Genomic DNA, 11925 nt, shown 5'->3' on the forward strand with positions numbered 1-11925 from the left:
CGGGAGCACTGGGACCACACTGGGAGCACTGGGTGGAGTCAGGGGATCATACTGGGAGCACTGGGACAGCAGTGGGAGCACAGGGGGGAGTCAGGGAGTCATACTGGGAGCACTGGGTGTGCAGTGAAATCACTGGGGGGAGTCAGGAAGCCATACTGGGAGCACTGGGACAGCACTGGGAGTACTGGGATGATTCTGGGAGTCATACTGGTAGCACTGGGACCGCACTGGGAGCACTGAGGGGAGTCAGGGAGTCATACTGGGAGGACTGGGACCACACTGCGAGCACTGGGGGGAGTCTGGGAGTCATACTGGGAGCACTGGGACAGCACTGGGAGCACTGGGAGGAGTCAGGGAGTCATACTGGGAGCACTGGAATAGCACTGTGAGCACTGGGGGGAGTCAGGGAGTCATACTGGTGGCACTGGGACCGCACTGGGTGCACTTGGGGGGAATCAGGCAGTCTTACTGGGAGCACTGGGACCTCACTGGGAGCACTGGGGGGAGTCAGGGGGTCATACTGGGAGCACTTGGAACGCACTGGCAGCACTGGCGGGAACCTGAGAGTCATACTGGGGGCATTGGGACCGCAGTGGTGTGATAAATGATTTAATCGCAAACAGGATTCCAATTAGAATTTATAATTTATTAAAGGAACAAAGGCAAGCAAACAGCGCTGGGTGTGCCGGGGGTCTCTGCCCAACCAAGACACACACCTTACAGACCCCATTTTTGGTTTATATCTCCTATACTAATACATATTCATAACTGCCTCTAAAATGGTTGGCCCTTGCCAAAAATGGGTGTATCCCCTCCCTTACAGGTCACTATGCAGGTAACAACATGACCGGTTTAAGTTGGTATTCTAGAATGGTCGCCAGGTGGCTCCTGCAAAACACAGACACGACAGACACACCGTCTCGTCTGCGATAGACACACCGTCTCGTCTGCGGCCATACAGACAAAACAGTCAAAGGTCACACTTCACCCTGTGGCCCTAACACTGTTCCACACTGACACAAATCAGTTCAGCACATTTCACAAGAGGTGTTCCAGCTTTCACAGCATGTTTGTGGCCCTCCTCTACACGCACGCTAACAGCTCCGTATCTGTCTTGTGCTTGGCACCCCTGAGCTGGACGCTGTTCTCCAGCTGGGGTCTCACCACAGCAGCGTAGAGGAGGAGAATCCCCTCTCTCCACCTGCTGGCCACGCTTCTTCTCATGCAGCCCAGGATGCGCTTGGCTTTCTGGGCTGCCAGCGCACGTGTCCAGCTCATGTTCAGTTACTCCAGCCCCAGCATCCTCACGCCCTTCTCTGCAGGGCTGCTCTCAATCCCTTCGTCAACACACTCCATGAGTCTCCTGCACTGCTCACAGCTTCATGGGATGCTCTTCCAGCAGCTGCCAGGGTGACTGGAGTCCCGCAGTAGATCTCAGCCTCTGAGTGTGGTGCTTCCTGGAGGTGAAGTAAGAACGCTTCATCAAAAGGCTCCTCTTGCTCGGGTGGCCTGTAGCAAACCCCAGCCGTGAGGATTCCAGCTGCACAAGGGTGCTCAGCTCCTCCTCTTTGTTCCCCAGGCTGCGTGCGTTGGTACAGAGGCACTTCAGCTGGGCCACTGACCATGGCAACTTCTTTAGAGGAACACAGCCCCTGGGATTGGCTGCCTGCCTCCTTTGGCCCAGAAGTGCTTGGATATAAAACTATAAGATTGGTAGGCAATATATACACCTAGAGGAATATATCTATGAAAGGAAGTGTATAATTCTATTAATAAATTTATTTATTCATTTATAAATAGATACACTACTTATATATATATCTATATCTGTGTATATATTTTGATCTAGGTCAACATTAATAATGGTATAGAAATTAAATTAATAATTTTGAATTGAAAATTTTGTATGTTTCTAAATTTGAATTGTTTTTAATTGGATAAATCCTTCTTCAATAAGATTTAGTGTAGTGAAGAATTAGAGTTTAAATGTGAACGGAAGCAGAAGGCAAAGGCCGGGTGGGGGTCCCCCACTTTACCAGGCTGCAGAACAAGCCCTGACAGGGTGGGCTGGGGGGAATTCAAGAGGGCGGAGGGGTGCCCGAAAGGTGGTGGGGCACGGACATGCTGGAACATGCCCAGGGGCTACGGCCCCCTTCTAGGAGGGGTAAGCAAGTGACGGAGAGCGGGGTCAGTACTGGCTTGGGTCCCCCCAAAAGACGAGCACGCAGCAAATAGGTTGGTCTGTGCTTGTGAGGAGCTGCTGCCTGAGTAGCCAACAGGCCAAGAGGAGGCTTCTGGTCTGTGCAGGAGCTTGTGAGGAGTCGTATCTCAGAGGTGAGCAGACAGCAAGCAGGGGGAGATGTGGGGGTCAGGTCTCTGGTGCCTGAGTAGCTGATAGAGCAGGAGCAAGGCCAGGGCTCCTGTAGGGGCTGGTGAGGTCACTGGTGCTGGTGTAGCTGATAGGAGACACGTGGCTCGGGCTTGTCCTTGTGATGTCACTCTTGGCTGAATAGCTGATAAGGCAGGCCCAGGTGCACAGCTCGTGTAGGTACCTGTGAGGTCACTGGTGCCTGGGCAGACGAGAGGCCAGGAGCTGTCACCTGGCTTGTGGATGTCTCTGCGATGTCACTGGTGCCTGAGGAGCCCAGGAGAAACATCTCTTGTGTTGGGTGTTTTGAGGTCTGTCGTGGTTTAGCCTCAGATGGCAACAAAGAACCACGTGCCGCTCGCTCGTGCCTTCCTAATACAGGAAGAATCGGAAGAAAAGGCAAGACTCTTGGGTTGAGACAAAGGCAGTTTAACAGAACAGCAAAGGGAACAGGCAAACAACAACAATAACACGGATAGGGGAATATACGAACACGATTACCGAACTGCCGCTCACCGCCGCTCACCGACCGGACCCGGGATGCCCCAGCCCGCTCCCAGCGGCGACTTCCTGCCCCCTCCCCCGGCAGCTCAGGGTGGGCATGGCTCACATGGCATGGAATACCAGGAAAAATTAACCCTATCCCCGCCGTAACCAGGACATTATCCACCCCTTATTCCATACCATCTATGCCATGCCCAGCGGGTTCCAATGAATTGCCACCACTTTCCCCTGTCATATATATATATATACACATATATATTCATGCAGATATAATGCCCCTAGTTTATGGGCCATCCCTCCAAAGTGTCCGTTGAGTTCTTTTAATCCACGGCTTTGGGCTCCATCTGTTAGAACAGTCTCTCAGGGCAGGTGAGATGGTGCTGGTCTGTTGCATGCTGTATTTTTCGGAGCTTGTGACTGGTGTACCCGGTGTGGCTCATGCTCACAGTCCGTGGGCTGAAGATGTAGATCTTGAGGAAACTGCTGGGCGTCAGCTGCTGAGGTCAGTTCTGATCCCATCATCCCTGTGCCTTACTTGTAGTACAACTGATAGCAATTATAGCAATGAGGACATACAGTGACAGTGTTACTTAGCAATTAACAGCACACAATCTGATTCATTGGCTATTCTCGCCCAAAATCAGATCCCCATGAGGTACACATCGGACTTCCCCATCCTGCCGCATCACCCACCAAGTGCACCCAGGTCCTTGGGCAAAAGCAATCCCACGGATGGGTTTGCCTTTGCCTGAGGCAGTCCCCGACTGTCTTCCCTGGCATATTCTTCATGTGCACTACAGGGACTTTATCCCCTTCTACAGTACATGGAAGTTTTGATTGGGCAGGGCCAGCCCGATTGTTAGATCCCCTGGTGTTAACTAGCCAGGTAGCTTTTGCTAAATGAGTATCCCAGTGTTTTAAAGCCCCACCACCCATTGCTCTCAGTGTAGTTTTTAACAGTCCATTGTATCGTTCTGTCTTCCCAGAGGCTGGTGCGTGATAGGGGATGTGATACCCCCACTCGATACCATGCTCTTTGGCCCAGGTGTCTATGAGGCTGTTTCGGAAATGAGTCCCGTTGTCCGACTCAATTCTCTCTGGGGTACCATGTCGCCACAGGACTTGCTTTTCAAGGCCCAGGATAGTGTTCCGGGCAGTGGCATGGGGCACAGGGTATGTTTCCAGCCATCCAGTGGTTGCTTCCACCATTGTGAGCACATAGCGCTTGCCTTGACGGGTTTGTGGCTGTGTGATATAATCCATCTGCCAGGCCTCCCCATATTTATATTTCAGCCATCGCCCTCCATACCAGAGGCTTCAAACACTTGGCTTGTTTGATCACAGCGCATGTCTCACATTCATGGATGACCTGTGCAATAGTGTCCATGGTCAAGTCCACCCCTCGGTCACGAGCCCATATATATGTCGCTTCTCTCCCTTGACGGCCTGAGGAGTCATGGGCCCACCGAGCTATGAATAGTTCACCCTTATGTTGCCAGTCCAGATCCACCTGAGCCACTTCAATCCTAGCAGCACGATCCACCTGCTGGTTGTTCTGATGTTCCTCCGTGGCCCGATTCTTCGGTACATGGGCATCTACATGGCGTACTTTCACAACCAGATTCTCTATCCGGGCAGCAATATCTTGCCATAGGTCAGCAGCCCAGATGGGTTTGCCTCTGTGCTGCCAGTTGCCCTGCTTCCACTGCTGTAACCACCCCCACAGAGCATTTGCCACCATCCATGAGTCAGTGTAGAGATAAAGTACTGGCCATTTTTCTCGCTCAGCAATGTCCAAAGCCAGCTGAATGGCTTTCACCTCTGCAAACTGGCTCGATTCACCCTGTCCCTCACTGGCTTCTGCAACCCGTCGTGTAGGTCTCCACACAGCAGCCTTCCACTTTCGATGCTTTCCCACAATACAGCAGGACCCATCAGTGAACAGGGCATCTTTCTTCTCATTTTCTGGCAGTTTATTATATGGTGGGGCCTCTTCTGCACGCGTCACCTCCTCCTCTGGTGACATTCCAAAATCCTTGCCTTCTGGCCAGTCCATGATCACTTCCAGAATTCCTGGGCGACTGGGGTTTCCCATTCGAGTTCGCTGCGTGATCAGTGCAATCCACTTACTCCATGTAGCATCGGTTGCATGATGTGTGGTGGGGACCCTTTCTTTGAACATCCAACCCAGCACCGGCAGTCGAGGTGCTAAGAGGAGCTGTGCTTCCGTACCAACCACTTCCGAAGCAGCTCGAACCCCTTCATATGCTGCCAATATCTCTTTTTCTGTTGGAGTGTAGGGGGCTTCGGATCCTCTGTATCCCCGACTCCAAAACCCTAGGGGTCGACCTCGAGTCTCCCCTGGTGCTTTCTGCCAGAGGCTCCAGGTAGGGCCGTTCTCCCCGGCTGCGGTATAGAGCACATTTTTAACATCTTGTCCTGCCCGGACTGGCCCCAGGGCCACTGCATGGACTATTTCCTGTTTGATTTGTTCAAAAGCTTGTCGTTGCTCAGGACCCCATTTAAAATCATTCTTCTTCCGGGTTACTTGATACAGAGGGCTCACAATTTGACTGTAATCTGGGATATGCATTCTCCAAAAACCCACAATGCCTAAGAAAGCTTGTGTTTCCTTTTTACTAGTTGGTGGAGACACAGCTGCTATTTTGTTGATCACATCCATTGGAATCTGACGGCGTCCATCTTGCCATTTTATTCCTAAAAACTGGATCTCCTGCGCAGGTCCCTTGACCTTACTTCGCTTTATAGCAAAACCAGCGTTCAGAAGGATTTGGACTATTTTACTCCCTTTCTCAAAAACTTCTTCTGCTGTGCTTCCCCATACAATGATGTCATCAATGTACTGCAGATGTTCTGGAGCTTCACCCTGTTCCAGTGCAGTCTGGATCAGTCCATGGCAAATGGTGGGGCTGAGTTTCCACCCCTGGGGCAGTTGATTCCAGGTGTATTGGACGCCCCTCCAAGTGAAAGCAAACTGTGGCCTGCACCCTGCTGCCAAAGGGATTGAGAAGAATGCATTCGCTATATCAATCATGGCATACCACTTGGCTGCCTTGGACTCCAGTTCGTACTGGAGTTCTAGCATGTCCGGCATGGCAGCACTCAGCCGTGGCGTGACTTCATTCAGACCACGATAGTCTACAGTTAGCCTCCAATCTCCATTTGATTTTCGCACCGGCCATATGGGACTGTTAAAGGGTGAGCGAGTCTTGCTGATCACTCCTTGAACCTCTAGTTGACGAATCAGCTCATGGATGGGAATCAGAGAGTCTCGGTTAGTGCGATACTGCCGCCGATGCACCGTTGTGGTAGCAATCGGCACCTGTTGTTCTTCGACCCTCAACAACCCCACAACAGAAGAATCCTCCGAGAGACCAGGCAAGGTAGACAACTGTTTAACTTCCTCCGTCTCCAAGGCAGCTATGCCAAAAGCCCAACGGTACCCTTTTGGGTCCTTAAAATACCCTCTCCTGAGGTAATCTATACCAAGGATGCATGGAGCCTCTGGGCCAGTCACAATGGGATGCTTTTGCCACTCATTCCCAGTTAGGCTCACTTCTGCCTCCAGTACAGTCAACTCTTGGGATCCCCCTGTCACCCCAGAAATACAAATGGGTTCTGCCCCTCTATAGCTTGATGGTATTAAAGTACACTGCGCACCCGTGTCCACTAGAGCCTTATACTCCTGTGGGTCTGATGTGCCAGGCCATCGAATCCACACCGTCCAATAAACCCGGTTGTCCCTTTCCTCCACCTGGCCGGAGGCAGGGCCCCTCTAATACTGGTCATAGTATCCATTACTCACTTCTTGCATAAAGGACTTGGAAGTTCCTTCAAGAGGATCAGAAGCAAGATCAGGCCTTCTGCTTTGTCTGGGGAACGGCCCACTGGAAACTGGGGCGGCACTTTTCCTGGAGGGATCCCCTTTTGTGGTTGTCCTTCCTTGCAACTCCTGTACCCGTGTCCGCAGGATCGAAGTAGGTCGTCCATCCCACTTCCTCATGTCCTCTCCGTGGTCACGCAGGTAGAACCACAGGGTGCCTCGTGGTGTGTACCCTCTGTACTCTCTCTCTTGAGTGGGGAAATGCCTGCTTCTAATAGCTGAGACACTGGCCCATGCAGGTGGGGAGTAGGACATATTCTCTTCAAGTTGCTGGACCTTCCGCGACAGTTTCTCCACAGCTGAGACAAGGGGGGAAGAGAGACTTTCTTCATGTGGCCGGAGCCGGCCAGCCACCTCATCCAGTGTTGGTCCCTCTTCACCTTTCCATTCCATTACTGCCAGGGAGTTGGCATATGACGATGGTGCGCTCCGTACAGACTTCCGCCACATGGGCCTTGTGCATCGCACCTCATCAGGGTCTGTGGGTAAGTCTGCATTGTCCAAGTCATAATAAATCATCTCCCGCACGGCTAATTCTCTCAGGTACTGGATACCTCTTTCCATGGTAGTCCACTTGCTTGGCTGACATACAACATCCTCACTGAAGGGGTACCTCTCCCTCACGCCTGACAGGAGTCGTTTCCAGAGGCTGAGGGCTTGGGTCTTTTTCCCAATCGCCTTGTCAATGCCGCCTTCCCTAGACAGGGATCCCAGCTGCCTGGCCTCCCTACCCTCTAATTCCAGGCTACTGGCCCCGTTATCCCAGCACCGGAGCAGCCAGGTGACAATGTGCTCGCCTGAAAGTCGGCTAAAATCTTTTCGCATATCCCGCAGCTCACTCAAGGATAGGGATCGAGTAATTACCTCTGGTTCTGCCTCTTCCTCCTGCTCTCGTGATGACCCTGGTTCATCATCATCTCTTACTAAGCGAACTGATTTCTTTGTGTACTTCTTCTTCTGTATGGGGGCAACTGATACCGGCATGGGTTGGTTCCCTGGTTCAGTGGCAGTGGCTGCTATGGGGGTTGGAGTAACTGCAGTGGCTGCCACAGGGGTTGGAGTAACTGCAGTGGCTGCCACAGGGGTTGCAGTAGCCGCAGTGTCTGTCGCAGGGATTGCAGTAGCTACAGTGGCTGCCGCAGGGGTTGCAGTAGCCGCAGTGTCCGTCACAGGGGTTGCAGTAGCCGCAGTGTCTGTCGCAGGGGTTGCAGTAGCCGCAGTGGCTGCTGGTCTGGTTTCCATCTCTTCCCCCTGAGGGTGCTGCATAATTCTGAGCAGTGCCTGGTAGATACTGGCCAGGGCCCAGCACAATGCAGTGAGTTGTGCCTCTCTAGAATAGCCACAGCATTTTCCCTTTAAATATTCTACCACTTTATCAGGGTCCTGTAATTGTTAACGACTGAGGGAGCTGGGGTTGTTTAGCCTGGAGAAGAGGAGGCTGAGGGGAGACCTTATCACCCTCTACAACTACCTGAAAGGAGGTTGTAGAGAGATGGGGGCTGACCTCTTCTCTCTGGTGACAAGTGATAGGACGAGGGGAAACGGGTTCAAGTTACGTCAGGGGAGGTTTAGATTAGATATTAGGAGACATTTTTTCACTGAAAGGGTTATTAAACATTGGAATAGGCTGCCCAGGGAGGTGGTGGATTCACCATCCCTGGAGGTGTTTAAAAAAAGGGTAGATGGGGCACTGAGGGACATGGTTTAGAAGTGGCTCTTGTCAGGGTAGGCTAAAGGTTGGACTCGATGATCTTAAAGGTCCCTTCCAACCTCAACAATTCTATGATTCTATGATTCTATGATTCTATGTTCAGGGGTGAAGTCCCAGACCATTGGAGGTGAGTAGTTCTCTAGGTACCTGCCCATGCTCTCCCACATGCCATGCCACCCCTGACTATCCAGCCTCGGAGCAGATCTCTGGGTGGTAGTCTTAAATAGTCGCTTAACCCTAAACAAGACCTGGAACGTATTCAGGAGACATAACACTAGGAACACGCTGTTTTGAGTATCCCAAGGATATTCAAAATTCTCAAAAGTTGTCATACCTGACCCGAAGGAGAAAAGGGAGTCAAAAGAGCTGGGGAAAGTGTCCCCCCCTGTTTCCCCCACAGACTGGGTGTAATTATTAATAAATTCTGAGAGACGGTGTCCAATGTACGGACAGGACAGCAACACCACATAAACACCCCAAAATAGCTGTCTGAACAGTGATGTTATCATATCATAAACAGATATCGCACAGGACAGCAGAATGATAATCCTCATCCCTCTTCCAGACATGGTAAACAGCATCGCAGGGAGTACATAAGCCATATAGGAATTTATATAACACAGACATGAGAACAAACCGAGCAACATGATGACCAGTGACTATTTACCTAATAAAATAAATGCATACAAAAAAAACAAAACCGTTTTTCCACGTTCTAGTTGAATTCTGTCGTTATCTCAACCCTCCGAGCCCCACGTTGGGCGCCAAAAAGGACTGTCGTGGTTTAGCCTCAGACGGCAACAAAGAACCACGTGCCGCTCGCTCGCGCCTTCCTAATACAGGAAGAATCGTATGAAAAGGCAAGACTCTTGGGTTGAGACAAAGGCAGTTTAACAGAACAGCAAAGGGAACAGGCAAACAACAACAATAACACGGATATGGGAATATACGAACACGATTACGGGACCGCCGCTCCCCGCCGCTCCCCGACCGGACCCGGGATGCCCCAGCCCGCTCCCAGCGGCGACTTCCTGCCCCCTCCCCCGGCAGCTCAGGGTGGGCATGGCTCACATGGCATGGAATACCAGGAAAAATTAACCCTATCCCCGCCGGAACCAGGACAAGGTCCCAGGTGCCTGAGAAGCTGGTAGGCCAGGACTAAGCCCCCATCTTGTGTAGGTGTTTGCAAGGTCACCTGTGACCGCTCAGCTGACAGGCCAGGAAGAGGCCCATGGGTTGTGTAGGAGCTGGTGAAGTCACTGCTGGCCGCGTACCTGGTAGGGCAGGAGCAGGAACATGGGTGGTGTCACGGGTGCCTGAGTAGATGATGCCACTAAAATAGCATTTGGACCCCACCCCAATATGGGTTTTTGGAAGAACCATCGTCATCAGAAGCCTGTACACAACACACACACACACGTGTGACAGCGGGACTCCTGAGCACGCAGCAGCAGCAGCAGGAGGGTGTGAGGTCATGGTCACTGTAACCCCTGAGCACACGGTGGTGGCAGCAGGAGGGACGTGAGGTCACTGTCGGTACCACTCATGAGCACACGGCAGCAGAAGTAGGAGAGTGTGAGGTCACCGTCAGTATAACCCACGAACACACAGCTTTGGCAGTAGGAAGGGTGTGAGGTCACGTCACCGATGTCACGCCGTGCCCGTGGGGCTCGGTGCAGAGCGGCCGTGTGCATGACAGGGGCATGACGGGGGCTGGGAGCTGCCCGTCCCCGTGTCTGCGAGGCCGAAGGAGCAGCCCCTGCGGCCCTGGCTGGAGCAGTCGCGGTGGGGGTGGCTCGGGGGCATCCCAGGGATGTGCCTGGGCATGGCGCCAGGAGGAAACCACAGACTTCCTGCCCGGGCGCTGCGGGGGGAGCGGGGGGAACGCGGCAAGGCCACGTGGGCTGTGGTTTGTGCACCTGCAGGCTCCAGCTCCCGCTCCACCCGTGGGGAATAACGACCCCTGGGTGACACACTGAGAGTCAGGGACACGTCTGAGTCTCCGGGCTTCCTGTCTGCTGCCAGGGCAGGGACATGATCCAGCTGCGGCTCCTGCGAGGGACTCAGTGTGGGGGTCTGCAGGGAGGGACGGACAAGCCAACACTCCTGGGATGGAGCCCTTGCCCTGGATGAAGACCTCTCCCAGATGCTGCTCCCAGCACAGTGAGGTCCGTGGCAGGGGCAGGGGCTGTTTCCTCCCCATCCTGACACAGACCCTGGTGCAGTCCCCGCTCCATGGTCACCGCAGCTTGGGGGCAGCTGGACACTTGCCTCATGGCTTCTTGGATGAGCCCAGTGCAGGAGATGCTCAGTGCTTCCAGGCCCACAGCAGGGTGCAAGGGGTGACTAACTAAATTCCCCGGCACACCCAGCTTGTCCCATGATGATCCGCCACCACAGCGACCATGACACCGGCAGCGGGACATATATATCCCTCATATATGGTCATGAACGGCGCTGGAGAAGTTCATTGGTGGGCTGGGCTGTGTCAGAGGGAAGATAGCTCCCGATAACATCTAAAAAGGTGCTGCTGCTTCGATTGGCTCCTTCCGCAGCTGGGTCGGCATCTGCAGAGATATATCACCCTCCCATCATCGACGTCCCCGTGAGTCCCCAGGAGCTGTGACAGGGAGTGGGGAAGAGCAGGGCTGTGCCAGCAGGGCAGGAGGCTCAGGATGGGAATGGAGGGACTCCTGTCCCCTCGGGTGCTGTGGCTGCTCCTCTGGGTGCAGCTCTGCAGAGGTAAGTGCCGGCTCCCTTTTTCCAAAGCCCAGGGCCATCGGGTACCAGTGGGGTCATCAAGAGCCCTTTGGGAAGAGGGTTTCTTTCCAAGTGCCGCTGAGATGAGGGTCAGAAGGAGCTCAGGTCTATGGACCCTGTGCCTTTGCCTGTGTCCATCTGGGTGGGAGAGGGTGTCTCCATGATGCTGTTAAGGGGTGCTGGGCTGGGGAGGAGCAGGTGCCCTGCGCACGGCCTGGCGATACAGGTTTTGGGTGGGCATGGGCAGGGGCCCTTTGAGGTGGGAGGAGGTGCTGAGGGCTGTGGGACAGAAAATGGCCCAGCGGGTCTGGAGTTAGCACCCCCAGCCTGCACAGCCCATGGGGAGTGGGGGGACGCCCACACATCCCCAGGGAGAGCCTGGAGAGGAGAGGGCTCCCATCCTGGTGCCTGTGACAGGCAGGGGGTACCCCAGACCTGCACTCTGGGACTCGGTGCTCTCCTGACCAGTCCCATCTCGGTGGTTGAAGGGGCTGCGGAGGTGAGGCTGGAGAATGGCGGCGGACGCTGTGCTGGGAGAGTGGAGGTAAAACACCAGGGCCAGTGGGGGACCGTGTGTGATGACTCCTGGGACACGAATGATGCTGCAGTGGTTTGTAAGCAGCTGGGCTGTGGGTCCGCTGTCAAAGCTCATGCTGAAGCACACTTTGGGCCAGGATC

General features: G+C 53.6%; 1 protein-coding gene across 1 annotated transcript in view; it reads right to left on the minus strand.

Moving 5' to 3' along the window:
• Positions 1-11899, minus strand: part of LOC141736693 (olfactory receptor 14C36-like) — a 34821-nt gene extending 22922 nt beyond the window's left edge. Inside the window, exon 1 of the mRNA XM_074571251.1 lies at positions 11683-11899. Within this exon, the coding sequence (XP_074427352.1) occupies positions 11683-11899 (217 nt within the window). The remainder of the gene's footprint in view (positions 1-11682) is intronic.
• Between the last annotated feature and the right edge of the window lie 26 nt (positions 11900-11925).

This window comes from Larus michahellis, assembly GCF_964199755.1.
Source record: "Larus michahellis chromosome W unlocalized genomic scaffold, bLarMic1.1 SUPER_W_unloc_1, whole genome shotgun sequence".
Lineage (NCBI taxonomy): Eukaryota > Metazoa > Chordata > Aves > Charadriiformes > Laridae > Larus > Larus michahellis.